Source organism: Manis pentadactyla, chromosome X (genome assembly GCF_030020395.1).
Source record: "Manis pentadactyla isolate mManPen7 chromosome X, mManPen7.hap1, whole genome shotgun sequence".
NCBI lineage: Eukaryota > Metazoa > Chordata > Mammalia > Pholidota > Manidae > Manis > Manis pentadactyla.
In genome coordinates this window covers 37,873,494-37,899,488 of record NC_080038.1, presented here as the reverse complement: position 1 = coordinate 37,899,488, position 25,995 = coordinate 37,873,494, and the positions used below count along the sequence as shown (strand labels likewise).

The 25,995-nt window shown below is 41.8% G+C and overlaps 1 protein-coding gene across 2 annotated transcripts in view; it reads left to right on the top strand.

Moving 5' to 3' along the window:
* The window catches only part of MAOB (monoamine oxidase B), a 124,286-nt gene extending 99,134 nt beyond the window's left edge, over positions 1 to 25,152 (top strand). For both annotated transcript variants that reach the window (XM_036880895.2, XM_057495219.1), the window contains 10 exons: positions 5,814 to 5,955; positions 7,171 to 7,320; positions 8,267 to 8,426; positions 11,544 to 11,640; positions 12,676 to 12,729; positions 15,055 to 15,112; positions 18,199 to 18,296; positions 22,598 to 22,709; positions 23,197 to 23,259; positions 24,183 to 25,152. In XM_036880895.2, the coding sequence (XP_036736790.2) occupies positions 5,814 to 5,955; positions 7,171 to 7,320; positions 8,267 to 8,426; positions 11,544 to 11,640; positions 12,676 to 12,729; positions 15,055 to 15,112; positions 18,199 to 18,296; positions 22,598 to 22,709; positions 23,197 to 23,259; positions 24,183 to 24,335 (1,087 nt within the window). In that variant the 3' untranslated portion in view covers positions 24,336 to 25,152. The remainder of the gene's footprint in view (positions 1 to 5,813; positions 5,956 to 7,170; positions 7,321 to 8,266; positions 8,427 to 11,543; positions 11,641 to 12,675; positions 12,730 to 15,054; positions 15,113 to 18,198; positions 18,297 to 22,597; positions 22,710 to 23,196; positions 23,260 to 24,182) is intronic.
* Positions 25,153 to 25,995: the final 843 nt, after the last annotated feature.

The window sequence follows — 25,995 nt, the reverse complement described above, 5'->3', positions numbered from 1 at the left end:
CCTTCCAAGACTGACCCAGAAAGAAACAGATACTCTAAACAGACCAATTACCAGCAACGAAATTGAAGCAGTAATCAAAAAACTACCAAAGAACAAAACCCCCGGGCCAGATAGATTTACCTCGGGATTTTATCAGACATACAGGGAAGACATAATACCCATTCCCCTTAAAGTTTTCCAAAAAATAAAGGAGGAGGGGATACTCCCAAACTCATTCTATGAAGCTAACATCACCCTAATACCAAAACCAGGCAAAGACCCCACCAAAAAAGAAAACTACAGACCAATATCCCTGAAGAACGTAGATGCAAAAATACTCAACAAAATATTAGCAAACCGAATTCAAAAATACATGAAAAGGATCATACACCATGACCAAGTGGGATTCATCCCAGGGATGCAAGGATGGTACAACATTCGAAAGTCCATCAACATCATCCACCACATCAACAAAAAGAAAGACAAAACCACATGATCATCTCCATAGATGTTGAAAAAGCATTTGACAAAGTTCAACATCCATTCATGATAAAAACTCTCAGCAAAATGGGAATAGAGGGCAAGTACCTCAACATAATAAAGGCCATCTATGATAAACCCACAGCCAACATTATATTGAACAGCGAGAAGCTGAAAGCATTTCCTCTGAGATCAGGAACTAGACAGGGATGCCCACTCTCCCCACTGTTATTTAACATAGTACTGGAGGTCCTAGCCACGGCAATCAGACAAAACAAAAAAATACAAGAATCCAGATTGGTAAAGAAGAAGTTAAACTGTCACTATTTGCAGATGACATGATACTGTACATAAAAAACCCTAAGGACACCACCCCAAAACTACTAGAACTGATATCGGAATACAGCAAAGTTGCAGGATACAAAATCAACACACAGAAATCTGTGGCTTTCCTATACACTAACAATGAACCAACAGAAAGAGAAATCAGGAAAACAACTCCATTCACAATTGCATCAAAAAAAATAAAATACCTAGGAATAAACCTAACCAAAGAAGTGAAAGACTTATACTCTGAAAACTACAAGTCACTCTTAAGAGAAATTAAAGGGGACACTAACAGATGGAGACTCATCCCATGCTCGTGGCTAGGAAGAATTAATACAGTCAAAACGGCCATCCTGCCCAAAGCAATATACAGATTTGATGCAATCCCTATGAAACTACCAGCAACATTCTTCAATGAACTGGAATAAATAATTCAAAAATTCATATGGAGACAACAAAGACCCCAAATAGCTAAAGCAATCCTGAGAAAGAAGAAAAAAGTAGGGGGGATCTCACTCCCCAACTTCAAGCTCTACTATAAAGCCATAGTAATCAAGACAATTTGGTACTGCCACAAGAACAGAGCCACAGACCAATGGAACAGACTAGAGAATCCAGACATATATGGTCAATTAATATTTGATAAAGGAGCCATGGACATACAATGGCGAAATGACAGTCTCTTCAACAGATGGTGCTGGCAAAACTGGACAGCTACATGTAGGAGAATGAAACTGGACCATTGTCTAACCCCATATACAAAAGTAAACTCAAAATGGATCAAAGACCTGAATGTAAGTCATGAAACCATTAAACTCTTGGAAGAAAACATAGGCAAAAACCTCTTAGACATAAACATGAGTGACCTCTTCTTGAACATATCTCCCCAGGGAAGGAAAACAACAGCAAAAGTGAACAAGTGGGACTATATTAAGCTGAAAAGCTTCTGTACAGCAAAAGACACCATCAATAGAACAAAAAGGAACCCTACAGTATGGGAGAATATATTTGAAAATGACACATCCAATAAAGGCTTGATGTCCAGGATATATAAAGAGCTCACACGCCTCAACAAACAAAAAATAATAACCCAATTAAAAAATGGGCAGAGGAACTGAACAGACACTTCTCCAAAAAAGAAATACAGATGGCCAACAGATACATGAGAAGATGCTCCACATCACTAATTATCAGAGAAATGCAAATTAAAACTACAATGAGGTATCACCTCACACCAGTAAGGATGGCTGCCATCCAAAAGACAAACAACAACAAATGTTGGCGAGGCTGTGGAGAAAGGGGAACCCTCCTACACTGCTGGTGGGAATGTAAATTAGTTCAACCATTGTGGAAAGCAGTATGGAGGTACATCAAAATGCTCAAAACAGACTTACCGTTTGACCCAGGAATTGCACTCCTAGAAATTTACCCTAAGAATGCAGCAATCAAGTTTGAGAAAGACCAATGCACCTCTATGTTTATCGCAGCACTATTTACAATAGCCAAGAATTGGAAGCAACCTAAATGTCCATCGATAGATGAATGGATAAAGAAGAGGTGGTACATATACACAATGGAATACTACTCAGCCATAAGAAAAGGGCAAATCCTACCATTTGCAGCAACATGGATGGAGCTGGAGGGTATTATGCTCAGTGAAACAAGCCAAGCAGAGAAAGAGAAATACCAAATGATTTCACTCATCTGTGGAATGTAAGTACAAAGGAAAAACTGAAGGAACAAAACAGCACCAGAATCATAGAACTCAAGAATGGACTAACAGGTACCAAAGGGAAAGGGACTGGGGAGGATGGGTGGGTAGGGAGGGATAAGGGGGGGGCAGAAATAGGGGGGTATTAAGATTAGCATGCATGGGGGGGTAGGAGAAAAGGGAGGGCTGTACAACACAGAGAAGGCAAGTAGTGATTCTACAACATTTTGCTCTGCTGATGGACAGTGACTGTAAAGGGGTTTATAGGGGGGACCTGGTATAGGGGAGAGCCTAGTAAACATAATATTTGTCATGTAAGTGTAGATTAATGGTACCAAAAAAAAAAGGCAGTTCCTGTGTGGTGACCTCCAATGAGTTCTACACAAGGGTATAAAGGGCATATAAAAGTGTAGGCAAAAGGCCTGTTTGTGTTTATACAGAGGATCAAAGCCTAATTTGACTACCCTGAAAATCAACTAAGATACAATATGAAAAAGAACTTCCAACATCAGCACTCTCTGGATGACTCATGCCAGAAGATGATCATCAAAAAACCCCAACAAAGATCCACACACTGCCACAGGTGTAGATGCACTCATCCCACCAATTCCTGGACTTGCCATGGGAATGAAGAAGGAGATATCTAAGCTGGCCTGTGCATACAGTAAAACAACAAATTTGACTGGATCTATACTGTTGGAACTCAACCAAGAATTAGGAGAAGTACAAATTGTAGCGCTCCAAAATCTTACATCTACAGACTATTTACTGTTAAAAGAACATATGGGATGTGAACAGTCCCCAGGAATGGGTTGTTTTAATTTGTCTGATTTCTCTCAGACTGTTCAAGTTCAGTTGGACAATATCCACCATATCATAGATAAGTCTTCACAAATGCCTAAGGTGCCTAACTGGTTTTCTTGGTTTCACTGGAGATGGCTGGTAATTACAGGTATGCTTTGGTTATGTAACTATACTCCTACTATGTTAATGTGTGTGCGCAATTTAATTAGTAGTTTAAAACCTATACATGCTGAAGTTACTCTACAAGAAGATATGTCAAAGAAATAATCAATCTTCCCATGTTTTCTTCCGCCTGCTACTTCTATAGCTTTTCTTCTTCCTTCCTAATTACAACCCTTAAATAGAATTCGTGCCTCATATCAAATTTACCGAGTATCATAATTCTTCCAAGTGGTAAAGATACCTCAAGACAAATACTAGGCATAGAAGCCACAGGGCATAAATATGCAAAGAAGTAAAAAGCTAACCTTTTCAAACAATAAGGCTTCTCTCTCACTTACCAACTTTACATTTCCCTGTATGGCCGCGGAAGATGACTGGTTAGCCAGAGACAGGTAAGATTCCTCAAGGGAGGAACAGCCTAAGACAGGCACAGTCGCAGGGGGGCCATCAGGTGAGAAATTGGGGATCAACAGAGGTGAGGCTTAGAACCTCACCCCCCTTGTTCTGAGAGAAATCTTCTGCATACGTGGATGTTTTATTGCCCTTGTCTAGCTTGGATTAACACATAGTCTACAGGCACACACCTGATCATCTACATTTGCTCTCTTACAACACTAAACTATTTTTTCTACCTTTATCTTGTATCTTCCTACCACTTCAGCATTTTATTAAAAATAATAATAATAGAGAGAGAAATGTGGTATCCACATATAAATCAAGTATAAAAATCAAATGAGTATTCATATTTGAACTGACTGTATATAGTTCATAATGCATGAGCAAAACTGAAAGTTTCTGTGATGACTGCCCTTGTACTGTTCACCATGTAACTTATTCACTATGTAAGAATTTGTTCTCCATGTAAGAACTTGTTCGTTATGCTTCAGAAGATTGGAGACTGGCGAAAATTAGGCTTGGGGTGGATTAATGATTGTGCATTGAGCATTGACTCCCCTATACAGAATTTTATTGTTGTTAACAACCATTTGATCAATAAATATGAGAGATGCCCTCACAAAAAAAAAAAGTACACACTTCCAATTGTAAAATAAATAAGTAACCGGGATGTAATGTATAGCATAAGGAATATAGTCAAAATATTGTAACAACTTGGTATGGTGATAGCTGGTACCTAGAATTACCATGTATATAAATGTTGAATCACTGTGTTGTACACCTGAAACTAATGTAATACTGTGTGTCAACTACCCTTCAATAAAAAATAATTATCTACAAAAAAAATAAAAATGAAAATAAAAATATGGTTCAATTGATATTTTTCATCAGCTATTCATTCATTCAGTTGTCCAACAGTTGAGTGCTTACTATGTGCCAGAGATACTTACTGTGTGCCAAAATTGCTATTTTATTAAAGGGGACACTGGCTTTAGTGATCAAGAAAGTTAAGACCTCTGCTCTCATTAGTTAATATTATAGTGGGGGAGACAGCAATAGAAAATAACAAACCAATAATCAAGATAATTTAAGACAGTGCAAAGAGTTTTAAAGGTACTTGACTCTGGTAAAATGATAGAGAATGCCAGCGTACTGACAATATGGAAGCTGGTGCTCATTTTTATAGACATATAGGAGTTCATCTTTCAGGGGAGACATTAGAATAAGTGGACAGAGTACAGGATAAATTGAAAATATAGGCATGGGCTAGAACACTTAGGGCTTTGGAAGCCCTAAGATCTAAATCTTATTCTGGTTCTGATGAGATGCCCCTGGAAGGTTTTAAGCCTGGGAATGACATGACTTGATTTACACTTTAGAAAGAGCACCAAGGTGGGAGCGGGAATAAAGCTTCTGCCTTTGAGTGTAGTGAGTAGATACTAGGGGAAGATGACTGGAGGCAAAGAGACCCGTTGAGAGGAAATAATTGCAATACTCCTGGCAAGAGATGATGCTCAATTAGTGGTGATGAAAGTGGAGTGATGTGGGAGAGACAGCAGGACTTCCTGATGGATTGGATGGGGGGAGAGTAATAGAAAAAAAAATTAAGACTGATTTCTAGAGTGTTGCCCCTGAGCAACTGGGCAAATGGTAATGCCTTTTACAGAGATGGGAATCACTAGAAGAGTATCAGGTGTGTGGGGAGAAATCATGACAGTGCAAAATAAGGAATACAAGAATAAGGAAAACAGAATAAAGTGCTTTGGTTAAGGGGAAAATAAATCTCATATTCCCATAAGCTCTGATTTTATAATACTAGATTCTAGTGACAATTCTCTGCAACTTGCCAAATTGTGCAAAACTTGGCCAAGTAAATTTATTGTTTGAATAATTTCTAGAGAATGAACATGCCCTCCTGCACTTGCCAATTTTTCTCTTGTTTCTTCCTGCACAGATCTGTGAAGCAGTTTGCCTCTCTCTTTGTGAACCTGTGTGTCACTGCGGAGACCCATGAGGTCTCTGCTCTCTGGTTCCTGTGGTATGTGAAGCAGTGTGGGGGTACGACCAGGATCATCTCAACGACCAATGGAGGGCAGGTACGCAGCCATCCCTCCACCATTTCCATAGAAAACACCCCTGCCTAAATGCATCATCCTTCAGTCATGAACACATGAAGCAGGGGGCTGGCTTGTAGCCTTTAGAACTTTATCATGGTAGCCCAAAGTGGCTTTTGTAAGGGACAGTCCCTTGTTAGGTCCCCAGTGTGAGAACCCAGCAGCCAATGTAATTGTATGATTTGTCTTATCTCTCTTTGTGTACATTTGCAATTTTACATTTACCTTATTATTATTTGGTAAGTTCGTAGGAGACCATCTAATAAACATAGCTTGAGCACTTCTCAGAAAGCTCAGAAACAAAAGTCAGAAATGCGTGTTCAATTTAAAATGTACACACACCCCATGTGGAATTCATTCATTCATTGCCTCCTTCCTGGGCCCCAGCACTATATAAAGCACCATGCTAGGCACAGTAGGGAGTGGATTAGAGTTCTTAGATAATCTGCTTAGCAGTTATTCTCTTTTCCTCTTTCCTCCTCTTCCTCCTCATGCCCCTCCTTCTTCTTTCCTCCTTCTCTTCTTCCTCTCCCTCTTCTTCTCTTTCTTTTTCTCCTTTTCCTTATTCTTCCCATACCTATTTGAAATAGTCTTTCAAAAAGTTAACTGAACTAAAAATTTAGGAGAAGGCAGTCAACTCAACTGTGTGCACAACCATGCCGAACATTCAGGAGTGTCAGCAGGGCTTGGGACAGGACAGGTTGGGGCAGTGAGGTGAAATGACTTTGTTGGCCACAGAAGCAGCAGGCTTCTGACCTGGGGTGAGTTGGGCAGCCTGCAGCAGAGAATAGGCTGGCCTGGAGGTGGGGGGGCCATGAGGTTCTGAGGCTGAGTAACAAGGGGGAAAGCAAGCTTAGGTGAGCTCAGGCAAGTGGTGGCCGAGCTGTAGGCAGAATTTCACCGGACCCAGCAACCCAACCAAAGGATGCAGGGGGCTAGTGGCTGGGCAGGTGGGACAGGAGGGTCAGGCTGAGGATGTCCAGCTGAGGTTGGAGGCTGGGAATGTGCAAGAGCATAGCCTAACAATCACCTTGTTAGAAAGCCTAGGAGGAAACAATGGTGAAAAATACTATTCACAATAGCAAAATGGAATTTTATACATCTCACATAAAAATATGTGAGGAAAACCAGCAACTTGACAATTGATGCTTGTTTCTAAATTTCCTGCCCACCTCTTGAGTCCTTTTTTCTTTTCAGGAGAGGAAATTTGTGGGCGGATCTGGTCAAGTATGTGAGCGGATAATGGAACTTCTCGGGGACCGAGTGAAGCTGGAGAGGCCTGTGACCCACATTGACCAGACGGGAGAAAATGTCCTTGTGGAAACCCTAAACCATGAAGTGTATGAGGTAACCAAGAGCCTTAAACTATGGAAAAGAAGCCAGCATTCCATAGATAACCAGAGCTTAAATAAAGCTGAGAATGTTCCAGATTTCATAGATAATCCCTTTACCAAAAGTAAAAAAGCTACCTCGATCTGAAAGAAAGGAAAAGAGAACCACAATATTGAGGGTGGGGGAAGATTTATACAAACATGTATTATCAACCTGTATTGGACTCCTCTATAATTGGAAATCCAATGGAAATATTTACTTAATAAATATCAGGTGCCTCTGATGTGCCTGGCATTATTCTAAAAGTTGGGAACAGAGCAGTGAACAGAACAGATAAAATTCTCTGTCCTCTTGTGGCTTATATTCTAGTGAAGGAGAAAGGCCTAATCAAATGTATCTTTAAAATATAGAGTATGCTATGCAGTGATAAGTATTGTGGAAAAAATCAAGCAGGGGAGGGGAAGAGGGTGTGCCAGGAGGTGGGACGGAAGGATTGGTCATGCAAGTTTTAATAAGGTCATCAAAGAAGGTGATATTTGAGCACAGAACCAAAAGAGATGAGGGGTTGAACCATGTGGCTCTCTGGGGTCAAAACATTCCAGGTAAACCAAACAGCCAGTGCAAAGGCCCTGAGGTAGGAGCAAGCCTGACATGATGAAGGAACAATGAAGTGGTCAGAATGGCAGAATTAAGACTCATGAGGGGAAGAGTAACAGGAGATGAGATCAGAGTTGTAACACAGGTCTGTTTCATGCATGGCCTTGGAGGTGAGTCTAAGAATTTGATTTTGATTCCATCTCCACTGGAGGTTTTGAACAAGGGAACAATATGGGCTAAATCTGGTTTTATCACAGTTCTCCCAGTTTCTCTGTTAAGAAGAGACTTGAAGCGGGACAAGCATAAAATGAGGGGAAAAAACCCAATCCACCAACCATGTTTGACGATGTTATTTTCCTTCCAGGCTAAGTATGTGATTAGCGCTATTCCTCCTGTTCTGGGCATGAAGATTCATTTCAATCCCCCTATGCCAATGTTGAGAAACCAGCTGATCACTCGTGTGCCTTTGGGTTCAGTCATTAAGTGTATGGTTTATTATAAAGAGCCCTTCTGGAGGAAGAAGGGTGAGTACTTTCCTTAGAAAAGGGCCTTTGGGAGAAGAAGGTCCAAGAAGCTTGGTGCAAAGACACTGATTTGTGTGTAACTTTTTATTAGACTACTGCACATGAAACATTAGTCTAGGTTCTAAGTACAGGTCTAGAAAATTAAACGCATTGGCACAAACCCATGGAATTAACTTCCATTGGAATGTGACCAAGTCTTTTTATAATTCAGTATAAAGTTCATTGAATCCTGCCACAAAAACTTGTGAAAAGAGGTTATTAGTACTTTTGCGAATACAATTTTTAAAAGTATGGGTTAATAGAGCCATGCACAAAGGTAGGGATTCTGAAAATTTCTAGGCAATCTCCCATAGTGTTCAGATTCTCCTATATTAAATGAAGTTCGTTTGTTATACATATATATTCAATAAGTGTGCTGTTCTCCAGGGAGAGAATTGTGGGGATGCCTGCTAAAGTACTAGATTCTGCAACAATGGGAATATTCTAGAGCCTCTCCATCCAGTATGGCAGCCACTAGCCCGCTGTGGGTATCTAACACTTGAAATGTAGCTAGCGAGATCAAGGAACCCAATTTTTCAGTTTTATTTCATTTTAACTGCTTTAAATTCAAATGTTGAAAAGCCATACCCATGGCTACTGTATTAGACAGCACCATGCTAGAGTCTTATCACATGGACTCTCTTCACATTGACTTTTCTTCCAAAAGGAGGCCATGTAAGAACAGTCAGTACCTGGGAGTGAGGGCAAAGGGAAGGAGGGACTGAAAGGAGGAAGACTGCAGAAGGCAGAAGACTGTGCTGGAGGCAAATGGGGGAGGTTCACAGTTGTACCTCAGGGCGGTTCTTCCTGTATGGGCCCCTTTTCAGCCACCTTGCAGCCTCCTAATTCTCCACCATTGCTGGAAATCCTATTTAGGACTATTACTAGATTGGTGCCTCGGCTGAGGAAGTAATCTACCCTTTGTGAAGGACAGTGCAGGGACCCACTGTGGAGAGCTGGCTTCCTCTTATGACTCAGGACACCCATTTTTGATAGCTGGCTGGTGACAAGTAGGTAGGGGTTAGGATTGTGGTGTGGAGATTTCTCTCTAATGATTCGGAATGCCTTTATGTGTGGAGAGAATCTATAACTGTCCATTTGTGTCTGCCAACCCTTATATTAAGCTTGCTATGTGCCAGGCAAGTTCGTTGGTAGGTACTAGTATCAGAAGGAAAACTCAAGTTCTCCACCCCCAAGGAGAGGCTGGGTCTGACTTGGTCCTTGTTGGTAATGAACCTCAAATAACACTGTAAAAAATGATTTAGACAGGAGGACCTCACCAAAGCATTTTCAATTTCTTTCGAGTTATTATATTAGTGTATTTCTTCAACTGACCACTCCTGAGCACTGATTGACGGGCATCATACTAGGCCATGGGAATTCAAAGGCACGTTCCCTTAACCCAGAAAATCCAGGAAGGCGGTTGTGTAAACTCATCATTGTCTGACAATGCTTTGAGTTTGACTCCAAAACTCACATCCGCTATGATTCCTGTTACACTGATAAGCAACTCAATGACAATTTTTGAAGGATTCTATAAGGGAATGAAATGTGACTATACTGTAATTAACAAGTAACACAAAAAAGCCTCAGGGAATATGACTAATGAGATAAAGAGGGTGATTTTGCAGCCCCAAACAGCCTAGCACAGTGAAGGCACTCAGCAATCAACCATTCAAGATCTGTGTTTTTCCTGGTTTGCTTTGTTTTGTTTCATAAGGGCAGTATGCTTTAGGTTATTTAGGAGGTGACTTTGCATGTTGATACAGGAAGCACCGCACACTTCCTGACTGCTTATAAACTGATGACTCAGTCAAATTAATCTCTGTGAATTTGCTGGCCTGCCACCAAGTCATCCTCAGTGCAGTCCTGCTCACCATGAGCACCCCTGCGGGGGCCGTCACACCCACCTCAGCCCTTGCTCCATCCACATGCACCTGGAGGGGGCAGGCTGTTACTAATGCCTTGAATCGTTTCAGTCTCCCTTGCCTTTGCTCATCCACACCATTTGCACTTTCCCTTAAATCTAATTTACATCACCTTACATTTAAAATGATGGAAGCAATACTTTTTTTTTTAATGTCCTTTAGTGTTCTTCCTTCTCCTGCACACCTGACGGGCATGCATGTGCCCCTCAATCCAGTGGCGACTGGGACATTGATTCTCCTGGGTGCACAGTGGACACAGACAGGGGAGGAGAGAGGGAGAAGCAAGGGCAGACATAAAGGCCTATAGATGTGTGTCTGCTCACACACAGGTTGAGGGTGGTGCCTAACCTCAAAGTTCTTTTTCTGTTCTTCCTTGCTCATTTGAAACCCTCTTATTGGATTTTCTATACAACATTTGTTCTACAGTCCTGCACCATAATTTTTGTTCAGACAGCCTCAAATTTGCAAGTAAAGGGTGGAGCAGGAGTAGTAGTATACTCTAGTGGGATAGCATTATAACATTTCAGATTCTGCCCTGGAATTCCCACCACGCTCTATTGCAGTCTTTTGTCGAAATTGCATCTGTTTTGTTCAGGAGAGGAAGGAGAGAAGCAGTTTTGTCCAGAATGAGTTGAAACTGATTCCTCAGTTGTTCTGGAGGTCATGTCTGAAATGAAGGTTTTGGACACAGCACATTCTAGTCCTCTCTTCCCTGTCTCCAGAAAATCAAGCACTAGTTAACAGAGAAGAAGTGGCTCCTCATAACATGTGAATGTTCAGTCCTTTCTGTTTTATAGGAATAAACTAGTATTTCTTTTACACATCTTGGGTTTTATCTAATTTCTTCTGAAAGAGAAAATAGGGGACTCAAGTAGCAATGGCAAGGAGAACAACATTTCATTAAATGGTGGCTTGCATTAATTCATAACATCACATTGCTTTACTCTATGCAGAGAGGGACTTACAGTTTGCTTTTTTCAGAAATTGTTGGCTTCTCACCCTTTTGACATCAGTTTGGTTTGCCTGTATATATTTAGAGCACTTGGCTTTGGGGCATCTCAAGTTGAAAAATGTGGGCTTCACATTGAAATTGTGTGGGTATTTGATAGGGTGATGAGTATCTTCTTCCATTTTCTCCATGTTCTCCAAGATTACTGTGGAACCATGATTATCGAAGGAGAGGACACTCCAATTGCCTACACGTTGGATGATACCAAACCCGATGGCAGCTATCCTGCCATAATGGGGTAAGGCACAGTTATGGTGGTGTGGGTGCTATTCAGTGTTGACACAGAATTACCCTACTATTAATAAATGTGCCCCAAACTCTGTTAAATAACTTTTTACCCAATGGCACTATTCTCCAAATCTGGCAGCAGAAAAACCCTTACTGCTTTTTAAAAAAATAATGTGTTTCAATGAATAAATATTTAGAAAGGAAGTAGAATACCAATAACATTTTAAAATTTGTTATGTTAATTTTCTGCTTCCCATTTAGTGCTGGGGGTCAATGTGTTTTGGTGAGCTATCTTCTGTGAAAGCATTGTCTAAACACCTGACTTAGGTGTTTTACTAAAAGAGCTTCTGTGAAGGCTGTGCGGGCATCAGTGGTACTTAACCACTGGGATGCTGAGATTTTTCAAGGCCCACTAGAGAGGAGCCATGGCCAGCCCAGTCCTCCGCCTGGCAGGGAAGACCAGCATGGACTGAGGGTGTCTTGATGGTCAGAACCTGGCCCAGACAGGTGGTTACCTGGAGCAGCCAAAATTGAGATGGGCCCCAGGGTATGTGCAAGTTTATTTCAGAGAAAGCCAGGGTCAGAACAGAGAAATCAAAGTCAGTTGTTAAGCTGAAGGCAATCATAGGGCTAGAACGGGAGGTGGATTCTAGAAGGGTGGGTAGTAGGGAGACACCATCTTGAGTTAGAACAGAAGAGCAAGGGTGGATGAAATTGGAAAGGCTCAGACCTTTGGTGAGCATTCAAGATCAAGGGCTCATTCTTGTTGGCCACCAGCCATGTGGCAGGAGGTATGTCAGTCATAGTATTACCCTAGGCAGAAATTATGGCCAGTCATTTGTTTTTACCCCTGAAAATCCCTGAAGCTGGAAGGTGCCCATCAGTGTCAGGAATGTAACAAATAGTTAAACATGGAACAAAATGAGCTAGTAATTAACTTGTTTCTTCTGGCTGACTTTTGACTTGTACTTTGGGCACATGTGTAGCGATACGAATGAGGCCAGGATGAATTAATCTGCCCTCTTTTCTTACTTGTATGTTTTAGATTTATCCTTGCTCACAAAGCCAGGAAACTGGCACGTCTTACCAAAGAAGAAAGGTAAGAAAAAGAAGGGATGCTTTCTTCCCTCCCTCCCTCCATTCCTTCCTTCCTCTGCTGTTCTCTCCCTTCCTCTCCTTCCTCCTTCCTTCCTGCTCCCTCCCTTCTTTTCTTTCTTCTTACCTTCTTTTCTGCCAGCTGGCCTGTCTTTTGGTTTAACTTAACTTTTTAATTTAAAAATGGCCTCATAATAATATGTACTCCCCATGCTATATGTCTGTCATGTTAATTATGTGGGTTTGTATGAAGGCACAGGGCTGATAACTTAAGAAGCAAATTACTATTTATTCAGTTTATTATACATAAGATACATGCAAGGAGCTATGGAGAATACAAAAATGGATACAGCCCAGGGGCTGAAAATTTACTTGGGAAGGAGATAACCAGGTAGACCAATGACTACATTGCCCGGCAGTCTACAGTACATCCTGCATGAGTGATGCCTAACAATTACCGGTTACAGGTACAGAAGGACGTGTTCCTCTGGAGGTGGCAATTTCTCCCAGCAGTTAGTATTCACCACTGCCAATTATTTATCCCACACCAGCACTGATAACATATTTGCCAGCTAAGAGCCCCTGAATTACATTATGGCACATTTCTTGTCCTCCATTAGCCAGTTCCTCCATGACTCCTGCCACCACTGTGCCTGGCCAGGGGCATGGAGGTATCACTGGGCCATTTACTTAAAAAGGCTGCCTACTAAAATATTAAGATCCATGAAGTAGGAAGTTTGGTGTGGCTGGTTCACTACAGTATCTCCAGTGCCTGGAACAAATGTTTTCCCAATTGGTCTTTCAATTACATTCATGGCTTATTTATTTTATATTATAATACAATTTTAACTCTTTATGATGCTAAGTTTATCCGTTTTGAAAAGCATGGCTTCTGAATGGTCTAGCATGCATAGAAAAGACTTTCCTGTTCCAAGATTGTTTCCAAAATCACCCATTTTCCCATTACTTTAATGGTTTCATTCTGTGAAGTACAGATCTTTGATCCTTCTGAAATGTATTTTGGTGTAAGAAGTCATGTGGGAGTCCAACTTGGTTTCATTCATGGGTAACCATTTGTCCCAGTGCCATTTTATTGAATAATCTGTGTTTTCCACATAGGTTTAAAATGCCCACGTTTATGATTCTAAGTTCCCTTTTGCATTTGGTTCTATCTCTGAATTTAATTTTATTTCTTTGCTCACTCTGTCCATTGCTCTGCTTGTACCAAAGTATTCCAGTTATGTAAAAACAAATTAGAAAGAAACAAAAAAGAAAAAAATGAGAGAGAGAAAGAAAGAGAGGGAGGGAGGTGGAGGAAGATGGAGAGAGGAAGGATAAAAGGGAAGAAGGAGAGAGGAGAAGGAAGAGAGGAAAGGCGGGAGTAGAAATTAGGCATTTTCTTTGAGAAAGAGCTCCTGCATTTAAAATGGTAATACTTAGGAAAATCATTGCCTAACCATAAATCATCTGTAAGATCCCCTTTAGCATTACTGTTCTGTAAAAATCAGACTTGAAGTAACTATAATCTCACACTTTAATTAACTTATGACTATTGGCTTATATCCAAGTCCCCCATGAAACTAAATTACCCTTTTACTGAGCATTTATTATACACCAGTTATTGGGCTGGCAACTTTGTATGCTTTGTATCAGTGGTGCCCAAACTTGAGAATCATCTAGAAGGTTTGTGAAAATACAGTTGCTGCCAAGGCTGTTTCAGAGTCAGCAGGTCTGGGGTGGGGCCTGAGAATTTGCATTTCCAACAAGTTCCTGGATGCTGCTGCTGTTGCTGATCTGGGGCCCACACTGTTGTACATCATTAATGAAAAAATCATGCCAGTTTGTTGATAAAACTAAAGCTCAGAGAACGTAAGTAACCTGCTCAAGACCTCACAGTATGTAAGAGCCAGAAGCAAAATTGAAAGCTTTTCCAGCTCCCTCCTTTCTGTCCATCGACTTCCTCCTGGCGGGGTGTCAGAAGAAGGGGGAGAGCGAGGATCATGTCTGGGTCCTCCCAGAATCTCTAGTACTCAGCAGACTGATGGACACTTAAGAGGTACACAGTTTCCTTGAATGAACAAATTTCCAGGTGCTCCCAGGGATACAGGTCACACATCACTGCATTTCCTTTCATACTGTTTGTGACCTCATAGATTTAAGACATCTGAAATGGAACCAAAGTACCTTGCTTTGAAAAATTAAAATTAAATGTCAAGTGAAAGTGATAGAGCATCTTTTTGAATGAGGAGAGAGGTACTCTTCTGTTTTTTCTTTCCCGTCCTTCCTGTCTTCCTTTTTACACTTGTCTTCTTTGCACCTCCCCCCGTAGGTTGAAGAAACTCTGTGAGCTCTATGCAACAGTTCTCGGCTCCCAAGAAGCTTTGCACGTAAGGCTGCTTCCCAACCCTTTGTGAAGGGAGAGAGATCTTGCTTTGTTCTGAAGGGGCTAGCAGGGATGGGCTCTTCTAGGAGATCCCTGGAGCTCATGTTTCCCCTGATGTATTCCTGGAGGGGTCTGCACAGGTCTGGGCAACTTATACATTGTCCCAAAGGGTAGGGGCCCAGGTGTGCTAATAGCAGCCCAGGAGCCCTGCAGCTCTGTGGATTTTATGTGGTACTGTGCTTGACCCTCAGTTTCTTACTCTTCCTGGAGCAAGGCATAGGGCCACTCTGCTCCCAGCTCTGTCAGGGACAAAAGAGGGGAGCTTCTGCTACCCGCAGTGGGATTCTAGATCCTAGCAGCCAGGATAGGGATGAAAAGAGCTTTCTCTTTCTCTGTTGATCTTGTAAAGGGTCTACAGTCTCCATAAATGCAGAGAACAAGCTGGTGGCTGCCAGAGGGGAGGGGTAAGGGGATGGGCAAAATACGTGAAGGGGATCAAGAGGTACAAACTTCCAGTTATAGAATAAACACGTCATGGTGATGAAAAGCACAGCATTGGCAATATGGTTAATAAATCGTAATAACTTAGTATAGTGACACAGGTTAACTCCATGCATCCTGGTGAGCATTTTGGAACATATATAATTATCAAGTCACTATGCTGTACACCTGAAACTAATATAAATATTACATGTCAACTGTACTTCAATTAAAAAATAATAAAAGCGGGCAGAGTCTCCTTTGCATACATAAACTAGCATATAAGCATTCCCTAACACTCACACCACCCCCACTGTCTGTCGGGTAAATAGGGTGGCCTGCCCCTCTCCCACACTTCCCTCTTTGCCTTGTTTTACCCTGGAACAGTAGGGGCTCAGGGAAGACACACTGCTTGGCTAGGATGAGCCCTGTCAGCTGAGTTTCCTAGACACCTTTGCAAGTAGCCTGAGGAAATTGTGATCTTCAAGTTAAGTAAGTAGTCCCCCCACCACCCAGGTGGCTAACGGCAGGAAGGGGAGGAGGAAGGAAACAGCGTGATCCAGGCTTTTGGTGACAGGCAGAGGGGCCTGATGTGCTTGTAACCATCACCGCCTTCCAAATCAATATTTAAAGCAATGAATTGGTGCTCTTGTGACATTCACCAAACTGCTGGTTGTTTAATGTTTTGACATGGATTAAATCATCTTTTGAAAGCAATTGTTAAATCCAGTTATCCAGAAAGCAGTTGAAGACAGTGGAGATCAATGTACAAATGAGCAGTGAAAAGCATGACAAAAATCTAATGAGGAGGCTAAGAATGTTGAAATTGTTAATTTAAGTCTCTTAAATCCAGATCTCTGCCATGAACACCGTGACCTAGTTGAGCAGCTACATGGCTTAATCTTATTACTCTAATACCTTGCTCAACTTTGCAGTGGCCTGTCTCCTCCTTGTCAAGTTGTGGCTTTCGAATCTATCATTTTTGTTCATGCTTTTAAAGCAAGATTTTGTTTCCCTGTACTTGATCTAGGTGAAACACTTGCTTTTGAGGATCTGGGGAGTTCTTTCTCAGCCAATGAACAAGAATAATTGGTTGGTTTGGAGAGAAATGTCATTATAATGAGGAATGTGCTTTGTTTGATTTTTTGCTTTCATAGACCATTTAGCAAATTAAGCCTAGCTTCTAAGCTCAAGGCCAGTGTGAGTGAAGTAGTAAAACCAAAATTATATGCACACTAAAAAAACTTCATTTCACAGCTATGAAAAGTTACTAGTTTTTCTGTTTAAAAATGCTGTTCAAGATAGTTCGTCTTGGTAGATACCCAAGCTTTTTTGAAGTTATGTTTGGAGACACTCCTAGGCTGAAACAGTGTGTAGCTGAGATTCCCCCAACAACCTGTCAGATGGTTGTTTGGGGGACCCCAGTGGGAGAGGAAAGCAGATGATCTCAAGTTCCAAAAAAGTTGATCATGTTTAATATGGGAAAGTCTCTTTTTCTAAGAAGAATGTGGAGGATTAATCCTTGATGATAAAAATGAGTTGGTCCTATCTTTGCTCTTGACATAGAAGGGCCATTTGCTTTGCTCTTGCTTTTGTGTCTATCGGTTGGAAGGAAGCAAGCCCTGAGGGCAAGGAAAGGTGAAAGGTGAAGTCCAACCTTTCTTCTGATTGGCTGGGAACAGCCAGAGACGGGTGCTCATGAGGTGGTGGTCACCCTGGGACACAGAGAGGGGAGAGGGCTGGACACAAGACATGGGCACACCACTAGAAGCCCAGAGCCAGTTAACACCCCTCAGACAGGGCCTCGAGCTTTGTAAATAGGATGAGTTACAAATGACTCCTTAAAGTCCCGTACGTGATGGCAAATTCTAGAAACAAATATTTTTCAAAATCTATTTTTAAACTAATGTCTTCCTCTTAAGACTTGCTATGTTGATTTTCTCTTTTCAAAATAATACTTAACACTTATGTTTAGTTATTTTCAATAAAAAGCCCGAGCTTTGCAAAATCTAGTCAGCTAATATTTTGCCTCTCCTTGGCAAAAACGTATTTTTCAAACAAATAGTTGTTTTCACATTCCACCATCAATAGAACTGCCTTTATCCCATGATATATTTTTTTTCTGTTTAGCTTCCTTATTCACTCATTCTGCCTAGCTTCCCTTAACAAACTTCACTTCCACTGAAAATGTGAATCTTGTCATTCTTTTCCTTGACAGACATATTTTTCTGCTTTTTTTCCTGCTCCAACCATTCCAGTAAGCATAAATAATTTTTTAAACTTGTCTTGAAACCATTAGGCACTAAAAACTTCTTAGTGGGTAAGACCAAATTAAAAATGGAACTAGACAATTGCAGTTTATGAACAGTACCTGAGACATCAATGAACCAAGTGAAAACCTTCTCAAGTCAGAATTTTCTACAAGTTCATTACTAAAGACATTTGTTGTCCAAAGACATATCTCTAAAAACATCAGGATAAAAAGGATCCATTTCAGACATATATTGGGAGCCTTCTCTAATAGGAGGCCTACTGGACTGTGTTTGATTGATTTGAGACTAGATAGCTCCCTTTGAGTCTCCTCCGAGCCTCTGTCACTCTCTCTTGCAGCCGGTGCACTATGAAGAGAAGAACTGGTGTGAGGAACAGTATTCTGGAGGCTGCTACACGACCTACTTTCCTCCAGGGATCATGACTCAATATGGAAGGTAGAGTAAAAGTGCTAAGCTCTGACTGAAATTCCCAGAATCTGAATCCAAACCCTAAATAGGCTCATGTTGCTCTTCTCCCTTTTTTCTAGTGAATGCTACAAAAAAAAAAAAAAAAGAAATCCTCAATTTTCTTTGTGTCTTGTCAATCTCATGAATGAAGGCATTATAGTTCTGCATCACGGTGGTGCCTTGCTCTCTTAGTTCCTCCAAAGGAGCAACCCCAATCAATATAAGCGAAACAAGTTGCAGCATAGGAATGGGAATTTAGTCAGGGGGTTCATTTACACTGTCAGAAGTGGCTTTATACTGAGTTTAGAGCTCAATAAACCTTCCTCAAATGGAAGTGTACAAGTGCCAACATGGGAACGGTGTTATAAAAGTTCTAGGCTGGGGTTCCGGTCCTGATTCTATCAATAACAAACTTTGTCATCCTTAGTTTTCTTAGGCGTACAATAAAGGACAGGATGGCAACATGCAAGGGATAATATCCAGTATGTTAATGAAACATGAGTTATTTTTTAACATCTTTATTGAGATATAATTCGCATACCATACGACTCACCCATTTAAAGTATACAGTTCAGTGGATTTTATCATTCACTGTGTTGTGGGTCGAACTATGACTCATTGATGTTCGGTTAATTGCATTTGATGACAACCACAAGGCATGAATTAATAATAGTAATTATTATGGTCATTATAGTAATAGTAAACCAAGCAATAATTTAATGCCAAGAATGCAATCTAAACAAAGTAAGAAATGTAGTGAGTCAAAGGCTCTTGAGGGTATACAGTAAAAAGAGGTATGAACAAATGGAAATGGCTAATCGATTTGTCCATGAGAAGTGGTGAAAGAAGGATTACAACCTGCTTGTGAGAAGCTACATAATGACTTTGGTGAGCAAAATAGCCTCAATAAGAACATTCTGGGGCCAAAGGGCACCACCTGATTAGGTACTGGGTCATTAAGTTAATTTTTAGATATGCTGAGTGTAGAATATACCAAGAGCAATTGTTTCATTCAGCATTTATTGGCTAAGTGCCAACCATTTGCCAAGTTCTGGGTGGAAAGCTTCCACACCAAGCAAAGCCCTCTGCTGTAAAGGAGCTGACAGTGCTGGCGGCTGGGTGGGGATGGGAAGAAGTTGGCTCTAATGCACTGTGGTAAGCACCCTAATAGAGGGGCAGAAAAATACCATAGCAACCCAGGGAGGGACAGGCTGGCCTTACCTAGAGAAATCTGAGCCAGCTTCACAATCACATACCACCTGAGGGTTGCAGCAGGCAGAGAAAGGCTACTGGGGTTGCTCTCTAGGTGGACAGGACTGTACGAGCAGATGTTTGGAATCCTACAAGTTCCTGGGGAAGAGCTCTGCCTGGCTAGACTCTGGGTGATACTGAGGATGGAATGGAGCATCAGAGAGGTAGATAGGATCCTTTGACTCATGTAACATATTCAGGAATATAAAACTTGATCTTTCAACAGAGAAAGGCCAATCAAAGCATTACTTTTGTTTTGGGTTTTGCTATGTGATTAGATTTCTGGCCATGGTGTGGCAAGTTTCATTCTCAGTCCTGTAAGCTGTGTCAGGAAAATGTCTTTTGGGCAGTGGGATGGGAAAAGCAAAAAGGACACTCACCCACACTGGCCTGCCCCTGACCACATGAGAGAAGCAAGACAAAGCACTATTTCCATCTTTATTCCTTCCCAGGGACATGTGTCAAGCTTCATATCGCTAGCTTCAATTTGTCAGGTAGAAACTAAGGCATAGCCTATTTGGTGACATAACTCCTAGCCTGAGCAGGGACTGTCTGCCCACAGGACTTCCCTTGACCCTTCAGGTCTGGAACTCTTCACTGGGATACTACAAGGAGTTTTATGTTCATGGCCCTGGAAGGACACAGAAAATGTTTGGTTTCTAGATGGAAAACAGAGGGCAGTTTTGACAGCACTTTAGTAAAGAAATAAACACACATTTCTAAAGGAACTATCTTCTTGATATACTGAAAAACTGATTGCAGTGATTAAGCAGCAAAGCACATAAGGAAATGTTTTGCTCCACCAAGCCAGGAGAAATATGCATGGAAATATCCTTTTTGTGAATACACACTGTGTGTTCGCTCACCTGCAAAGGAAGAGGCAGGAATTTTTCTTCTCTAGCTCCTGGACTTTTCTTTCCCTAAGGAAAGATTTCCACACAACAAGTGGAGGAAAAAATATCTCTTTGTTTGAAATGAATTCTTGGTTGTTAACATTTTTACATTCTGCTTGTTAGCATGATTAATGCGTTAAGCCTTATTGTCTCTTCTAATAGTTCATTCTAGGATTTGGCCAGGCCTCCCAGAGGTTTCCAGTTTGGGGTTTAGTTCCCTCTGAAAAAAAGCAAACATGGTGAAAGCAGCATTGTTTAATGGATGACAAGAAAACAAATTTACCTTCTCCTACAGGGAACCCTTCCCGAATGCCCTTAGGCTCTCCCGTCCATGCTGGATATGGATCATTGCAGATTACTCCAGTATTATTAGCAGTATTCTCACATTCTATAATATCTTCTCTTCTACTTTCTACCCCTTTTTTTCTTGACAGCTACAATAAGGGCCAGCCATCAATTCAAGCTAGCCAGTTTGGTTTTCTGATAAAAGGCTTGGTGGTGTGCAATGGTGACTGAGAGCAAGGCTGTTAGCACTGAACATTCACATCCCTTACCTGATATAATGGAAACCTGGGATAAGATAAATAATGACATGTTGGTGATACTTCCCTTATGGTATTTTTGTTAGGGTAACAACAAACTGCCCCCTTAAAGCCAGTTGCTGTGACACTTCTGTCCCTTTTCATGGCATATGGACATTCTTCATTAGCTAGAGATGATGATAGAGGAGGCAAAGCATAGAGGATAAAAGCACAGACCTTGACATCTCGTAGACTCAGTTCAAATCCTAGCTCTGCTGTGTTCTAGAAGTGTGGCTCTTGGTAAGTTGCTGCACATTTCTCCAAGCCTCAGTTTCCTCATGTGTAAAATGGGATAATGACAATAGTAGCTGTGTCATAAAGTTCTTGAAAAAGATTTAAAAAAATAATTCAAAAGAGGGAGGAAATAAAACTAGGTGGTTAAGACAGTGGGCTCTGGAGTGAGATGGCCTGAGTTCAGATGCCAGCTCTGCCACTCAACAGAGCAAATTACTTTCTCTTTGGTGCTGGTGAGATTCCCCAAGCAGATTCTGACACACAGATTAGCATACAGGATATGTGCTAGGGAGAGCCCCTGGTATCGGCAACTGTGGAGAGGAAGGAAACGGGAGTGGGCAGAGGGCAGAGTTGGGCTGTGATGCAGTTGCAGTGAAGGTCTCAGCTGACCCACAGGGAGCTCTGAAGCTAGGGTGTTATTCTCTGGGGTTTAGGAGTTGCTCCAAGTTGGAGCAAGGGGTCAGGTCTTTATAGCCCCATGACAATCCACCACCGGATGCAACTGCTGCTGGAGAGAGGCATGATCATGAATGAGGCAATTTTCTTCAGCAGAGCCAATCTCCAAAGAGGACTGACATCCAAGGCCATCTGCTGACAGCCCTCCCTGAGACTGGGAATAAGTCCCTCATTCTTGAGGAGGGTCTGGGCTGTGCATGACAATGTCCACCACGGTGGCTGTACCTCCATGTTCTCATCTGCCAAATGGGGATAATAATGGTACTGATGAGGATTAATGCACTTAGAAGAGGACTTGGCACCCAACAAATGTTAACAGTTAGAATTTAATGCAGTAGAACTCTTTAACACTGATAGAGGTAAGTGCTCAATGAATAGTAGTTTTGGAGCTTTAGTGAGACTCACATATTTGTTACATTATTGATGAAAAAGGTCTTAGAAATCATTGGGCCGTACCCTTTGAGAGATGAGGAAGCTGGAGCTCAGTGAGAGGAAGTGATTTATCAAGTTCACTGGTAGGGAACTGGGGGCATGTGTCATCTTGCTCAGAGCTGGTGAATCATAATAGGAGCAGTATGTGACCGGGCTCACTTAGTCGCTCACTTTATGTAGGTGAAGCAAATATATACTCCACTGATGTCAGGCCCTATACCTGGAAGCTCTTGGTGTAGAAGTGGACTCTGGCTTTTATGCCATTTTGTCTGTGACAGGGAACATGCAAGAGCTGGAGGAACCTGTGAACCTCATTCCAAAACTGCCAGTGTACTCCTGATGTTCAGAATCTGAGGAAACCAACCAGCCTTGGTCTTTGTGGGGAGACTCTTCGCTGGCTTTCTGAGACTGATCAATTTTACCCCTGTGCTTTTGTTTCAAGGGTTCTACGCCAGCCAGTGGACAGGATTTATTTTGCAGGCACCGAGACCGCCACACACTGGAGTGGCTACATGGAGGGGGCTGTGGAGGCTGGGGAGAGAGCAGCCCGAGAGGTAAGGCCTGAGGCCATGGGCTGTGGGGAAGGAGGCAACTCATGGGCTTGCTAAGCAGGTCAATGATGTCTGAGATCCTAAACTCCCCAGTAACCTCCATTGGAAGAACACCACTTTAACAGTAGCCTCAGGTGAAGTGAACACCTTAACCCCAAAGTAACAATGGAGGTATCTATCATGTCACCCAGGGTAAAAGGAGCACATGGGGCAAATGATCACTGTGGCTATACTTGTGAGATAACCTAATCTAACATCCCCATTAAGACATGTTCACAACAACTAAAATTTATGGTGAATCTAATGGTTGGAATCTCTTTTGTCATAGACTAGACCTTTTGGAGCCTTTTAAAGGTTGAGTGGATGACGTGTTGGCTTTTACTCTGGTATTTTTGCTGGTGATCCCAAGAGACATTCAATTAGACTTTAAAGAGCAGATTAGGAGAAATGGTGTCACTTTGTTATTTGCCAGGATACTCTTTCTTTTCAGATCTTGCATGCCATGGGGAAGATCCCAGAGGATGAAATCTGGCAGTCAGAACCAGAGTCTGTGGTAGGTTACATTTTATTTCATGAATTTAAATCCCTTTCTTCTAACAACAATTGTTTGCAAAGAGAATACACTTGTATATATTCACATACCTTTCTCTAAGTGATTCAACCCATCAATGTTTAAAGAGATACCACGGATTAGGGCAGAGGTGAGAGATTTAGAAGAACTTTGATAAACTGGCAGCTGCCACATCCATTGCATATTATCAAGTAAAAAATACTGTTTGTTTGGTCAGAGAGTTCTAGACATATTCAGAACTGAATAAATGCCTGTTGAATAAATCTCTAACCTGGTGATTCTCAACAGCAGATAGGCAATGGAAGGAAATTACTTTTCCTGACCAGAAAGAAGGACACATAGAGGATAGAATGAAATGCATTGTTGAGGACAGGGGTCAAAAGGGTCAAAGTTATTCCACTATCAAGTGTGAAGTCAAATAGCCCCAGCCAGTCCAAAGCATTCCCTTAGCACTTATGTTAGAGATGGCACTGAGGGCCTAGTGGACCACAGATTCATCCAACTCAACAAAGATTTACTGCGCACCTACTCCGCACCAGCTGTTGTGATAAGGGTATGGCAGGGCTTTCCTGAAGCCCAGCCTGTGGTGGGGAGAACAGACCATGACCAGAAAGCTCAAGTGTGATGAAGAACACCTGCTGAGAATATAAAAAGATGGGGCCATCCTAGCCTGTGGGCACAGGAAAGGCCCCCCAAGGAAGGGAGGTGTAGACTGAGACAAAGAACTAGTCAAGCAAAAGGCCCAGTGGGGTATGAGGGTAAGTGCTCTGAGCAAAGGGAACGTTATGTGTAATGGTCTTGAGGTTAGCAAGAGTGGGTCATATTCAGAGAACTGGAGGAAATACAGACTTTCTGGAGCAAAGTGTCCAAGCCCTGTACTGACACTAAGTATTCTCTAAACCCAGGATGTCCCCGCGCGGCCAATTACCACGACCTTCTTGGAGAGACATTTGCCCTCCGTGCCAGGCCTGCTGAGGCTGATTGGATTGACCACCATCGCAACAGCAACTGCTCTTGGCTTCCTGGTCCACAAAAGGGGGCTACTTGTGAGAGTCTAAAGAGATGGCATCTGTAAACGCACCCTCTTCTTACTCTACTCGGTGTATAGGTTTGGGGAAGGGTTTGCAACAAAGTTCCACAAAGACATGAAGATTGTAGAGTGAGATGGTGCCACTGAAGAGAAGTCAGACTTCCAACCACAGGAAACACAGTAGCTCTTTCTTGCTTATCGCTCCTTACCTGGCACTTGCTTTTTACCCCTTACCTGGCTTAGCACTCTGTTGTGCCCGTTTCCAAGTTTACTCCTCCTAGAATCTTTATGGTAGGTAAGCAGGCTTGTTTAAGGTCTTTGATGTCCCACAACACACCTTGCTTATGCACAGAAAACTAGTTTTTCCCACCTCTGTGGCTTTGTGCTTGTCCTTCCTCTTACCTGTATCATCCTCATCTTTCCAGTTCTCCGCATTTGTCCTCAGAATCCTGTATTGGCATAGCTGGAAGGCCTTTGAGATGGTCTAGTCCTCACCTTCTATTTTAGAGTTGAGCAAATTGAATGATCCACTGATATTTTGGGGACAAGAACACAGGTCCACTGCTTTTTCCATTTCCCAGGATGTATGCTCCAATCACCCTCCTCCACTCCCTGCCAAAGTCGCTGATGGTGTCCCCTTCTGTGCTTTATTCTGTATTAAGTTGTTATGCCCTACTCAGATGCTACTCAGTATATATCCTTAAGTCTTAACTGTCTTGTGCAATGTGATTTTAATTTTTTGAGAATAAGAATCTGGCCTTTTCTTCCTTTTGTATCCTCCATTATATCTGGATACAAAGGTCAGGACACATTTGGGCAATTAAAAATAAAGTTGATTGACTAGATGTCTGTTTTCTTTTCTTTTTGAGTAACAACTTTTAAGGTTTTGACAGATCAGTCAAGATCCAGTATTAGGCACATCATTGTGGCTTAAAAGCATTTAGTAAAAATTTCCTTGAAGCCCAGGAAATGCATATGCATTTTGATTGTGTCATCCATCATGGGTGGCACGTGTGTGAGCACTTGGTTAATGATTTATAATGATATGTTAAGGATGTTAAAAAATGGAGCTCCTTGCTTTCACCACCTCCCCAAGAAAAAGTGTCAAAATAATTGACATACTAGTAAACAAGATGCTTTAACTATTAAGATAATTATAATATTTCAGTTGACTTTTCATATTCCTTATCAGTGCAAAGCTTTTTACTAAGTACACTCATTAATTTATAACTACAGTTTCACACTCCATTAAATCCTATTTGAACTAGTTTTCAAATGATATCATTTCAAAGTCCTCATACCTCTAGGCTGCCAAGGTCAGTTTTTATCAAGATATATTTTAAATCCATCATAGGTTGGGTCCTCCCCAAAAAGCAGAGCCTCAAGCAAGGGCTTTCATGCAGCTAGTTCACTTTGGGAGGTGATCTCAGGGGGGAGGAGTGGGACTGAGAAGAGAGAGACAGGGAAGGAGGGAACACCAATTCCACAGCATAGTATCAAATTGGTCACTGCTCTGGGCCACTGGGGCTCAGTCCTATCGGGATCCTCTGATAAGCTGTGCAGGATGCACCTCCAAATGGATTGTCTGAGAACCAAAGAAGGGAGTATTTCTGTTACATGGGTCAGAGTTTTCCCTGGAAGGTTAACTCCCCTACACTTCAGGGTTGCAGATGTATCAGAATCCTGCT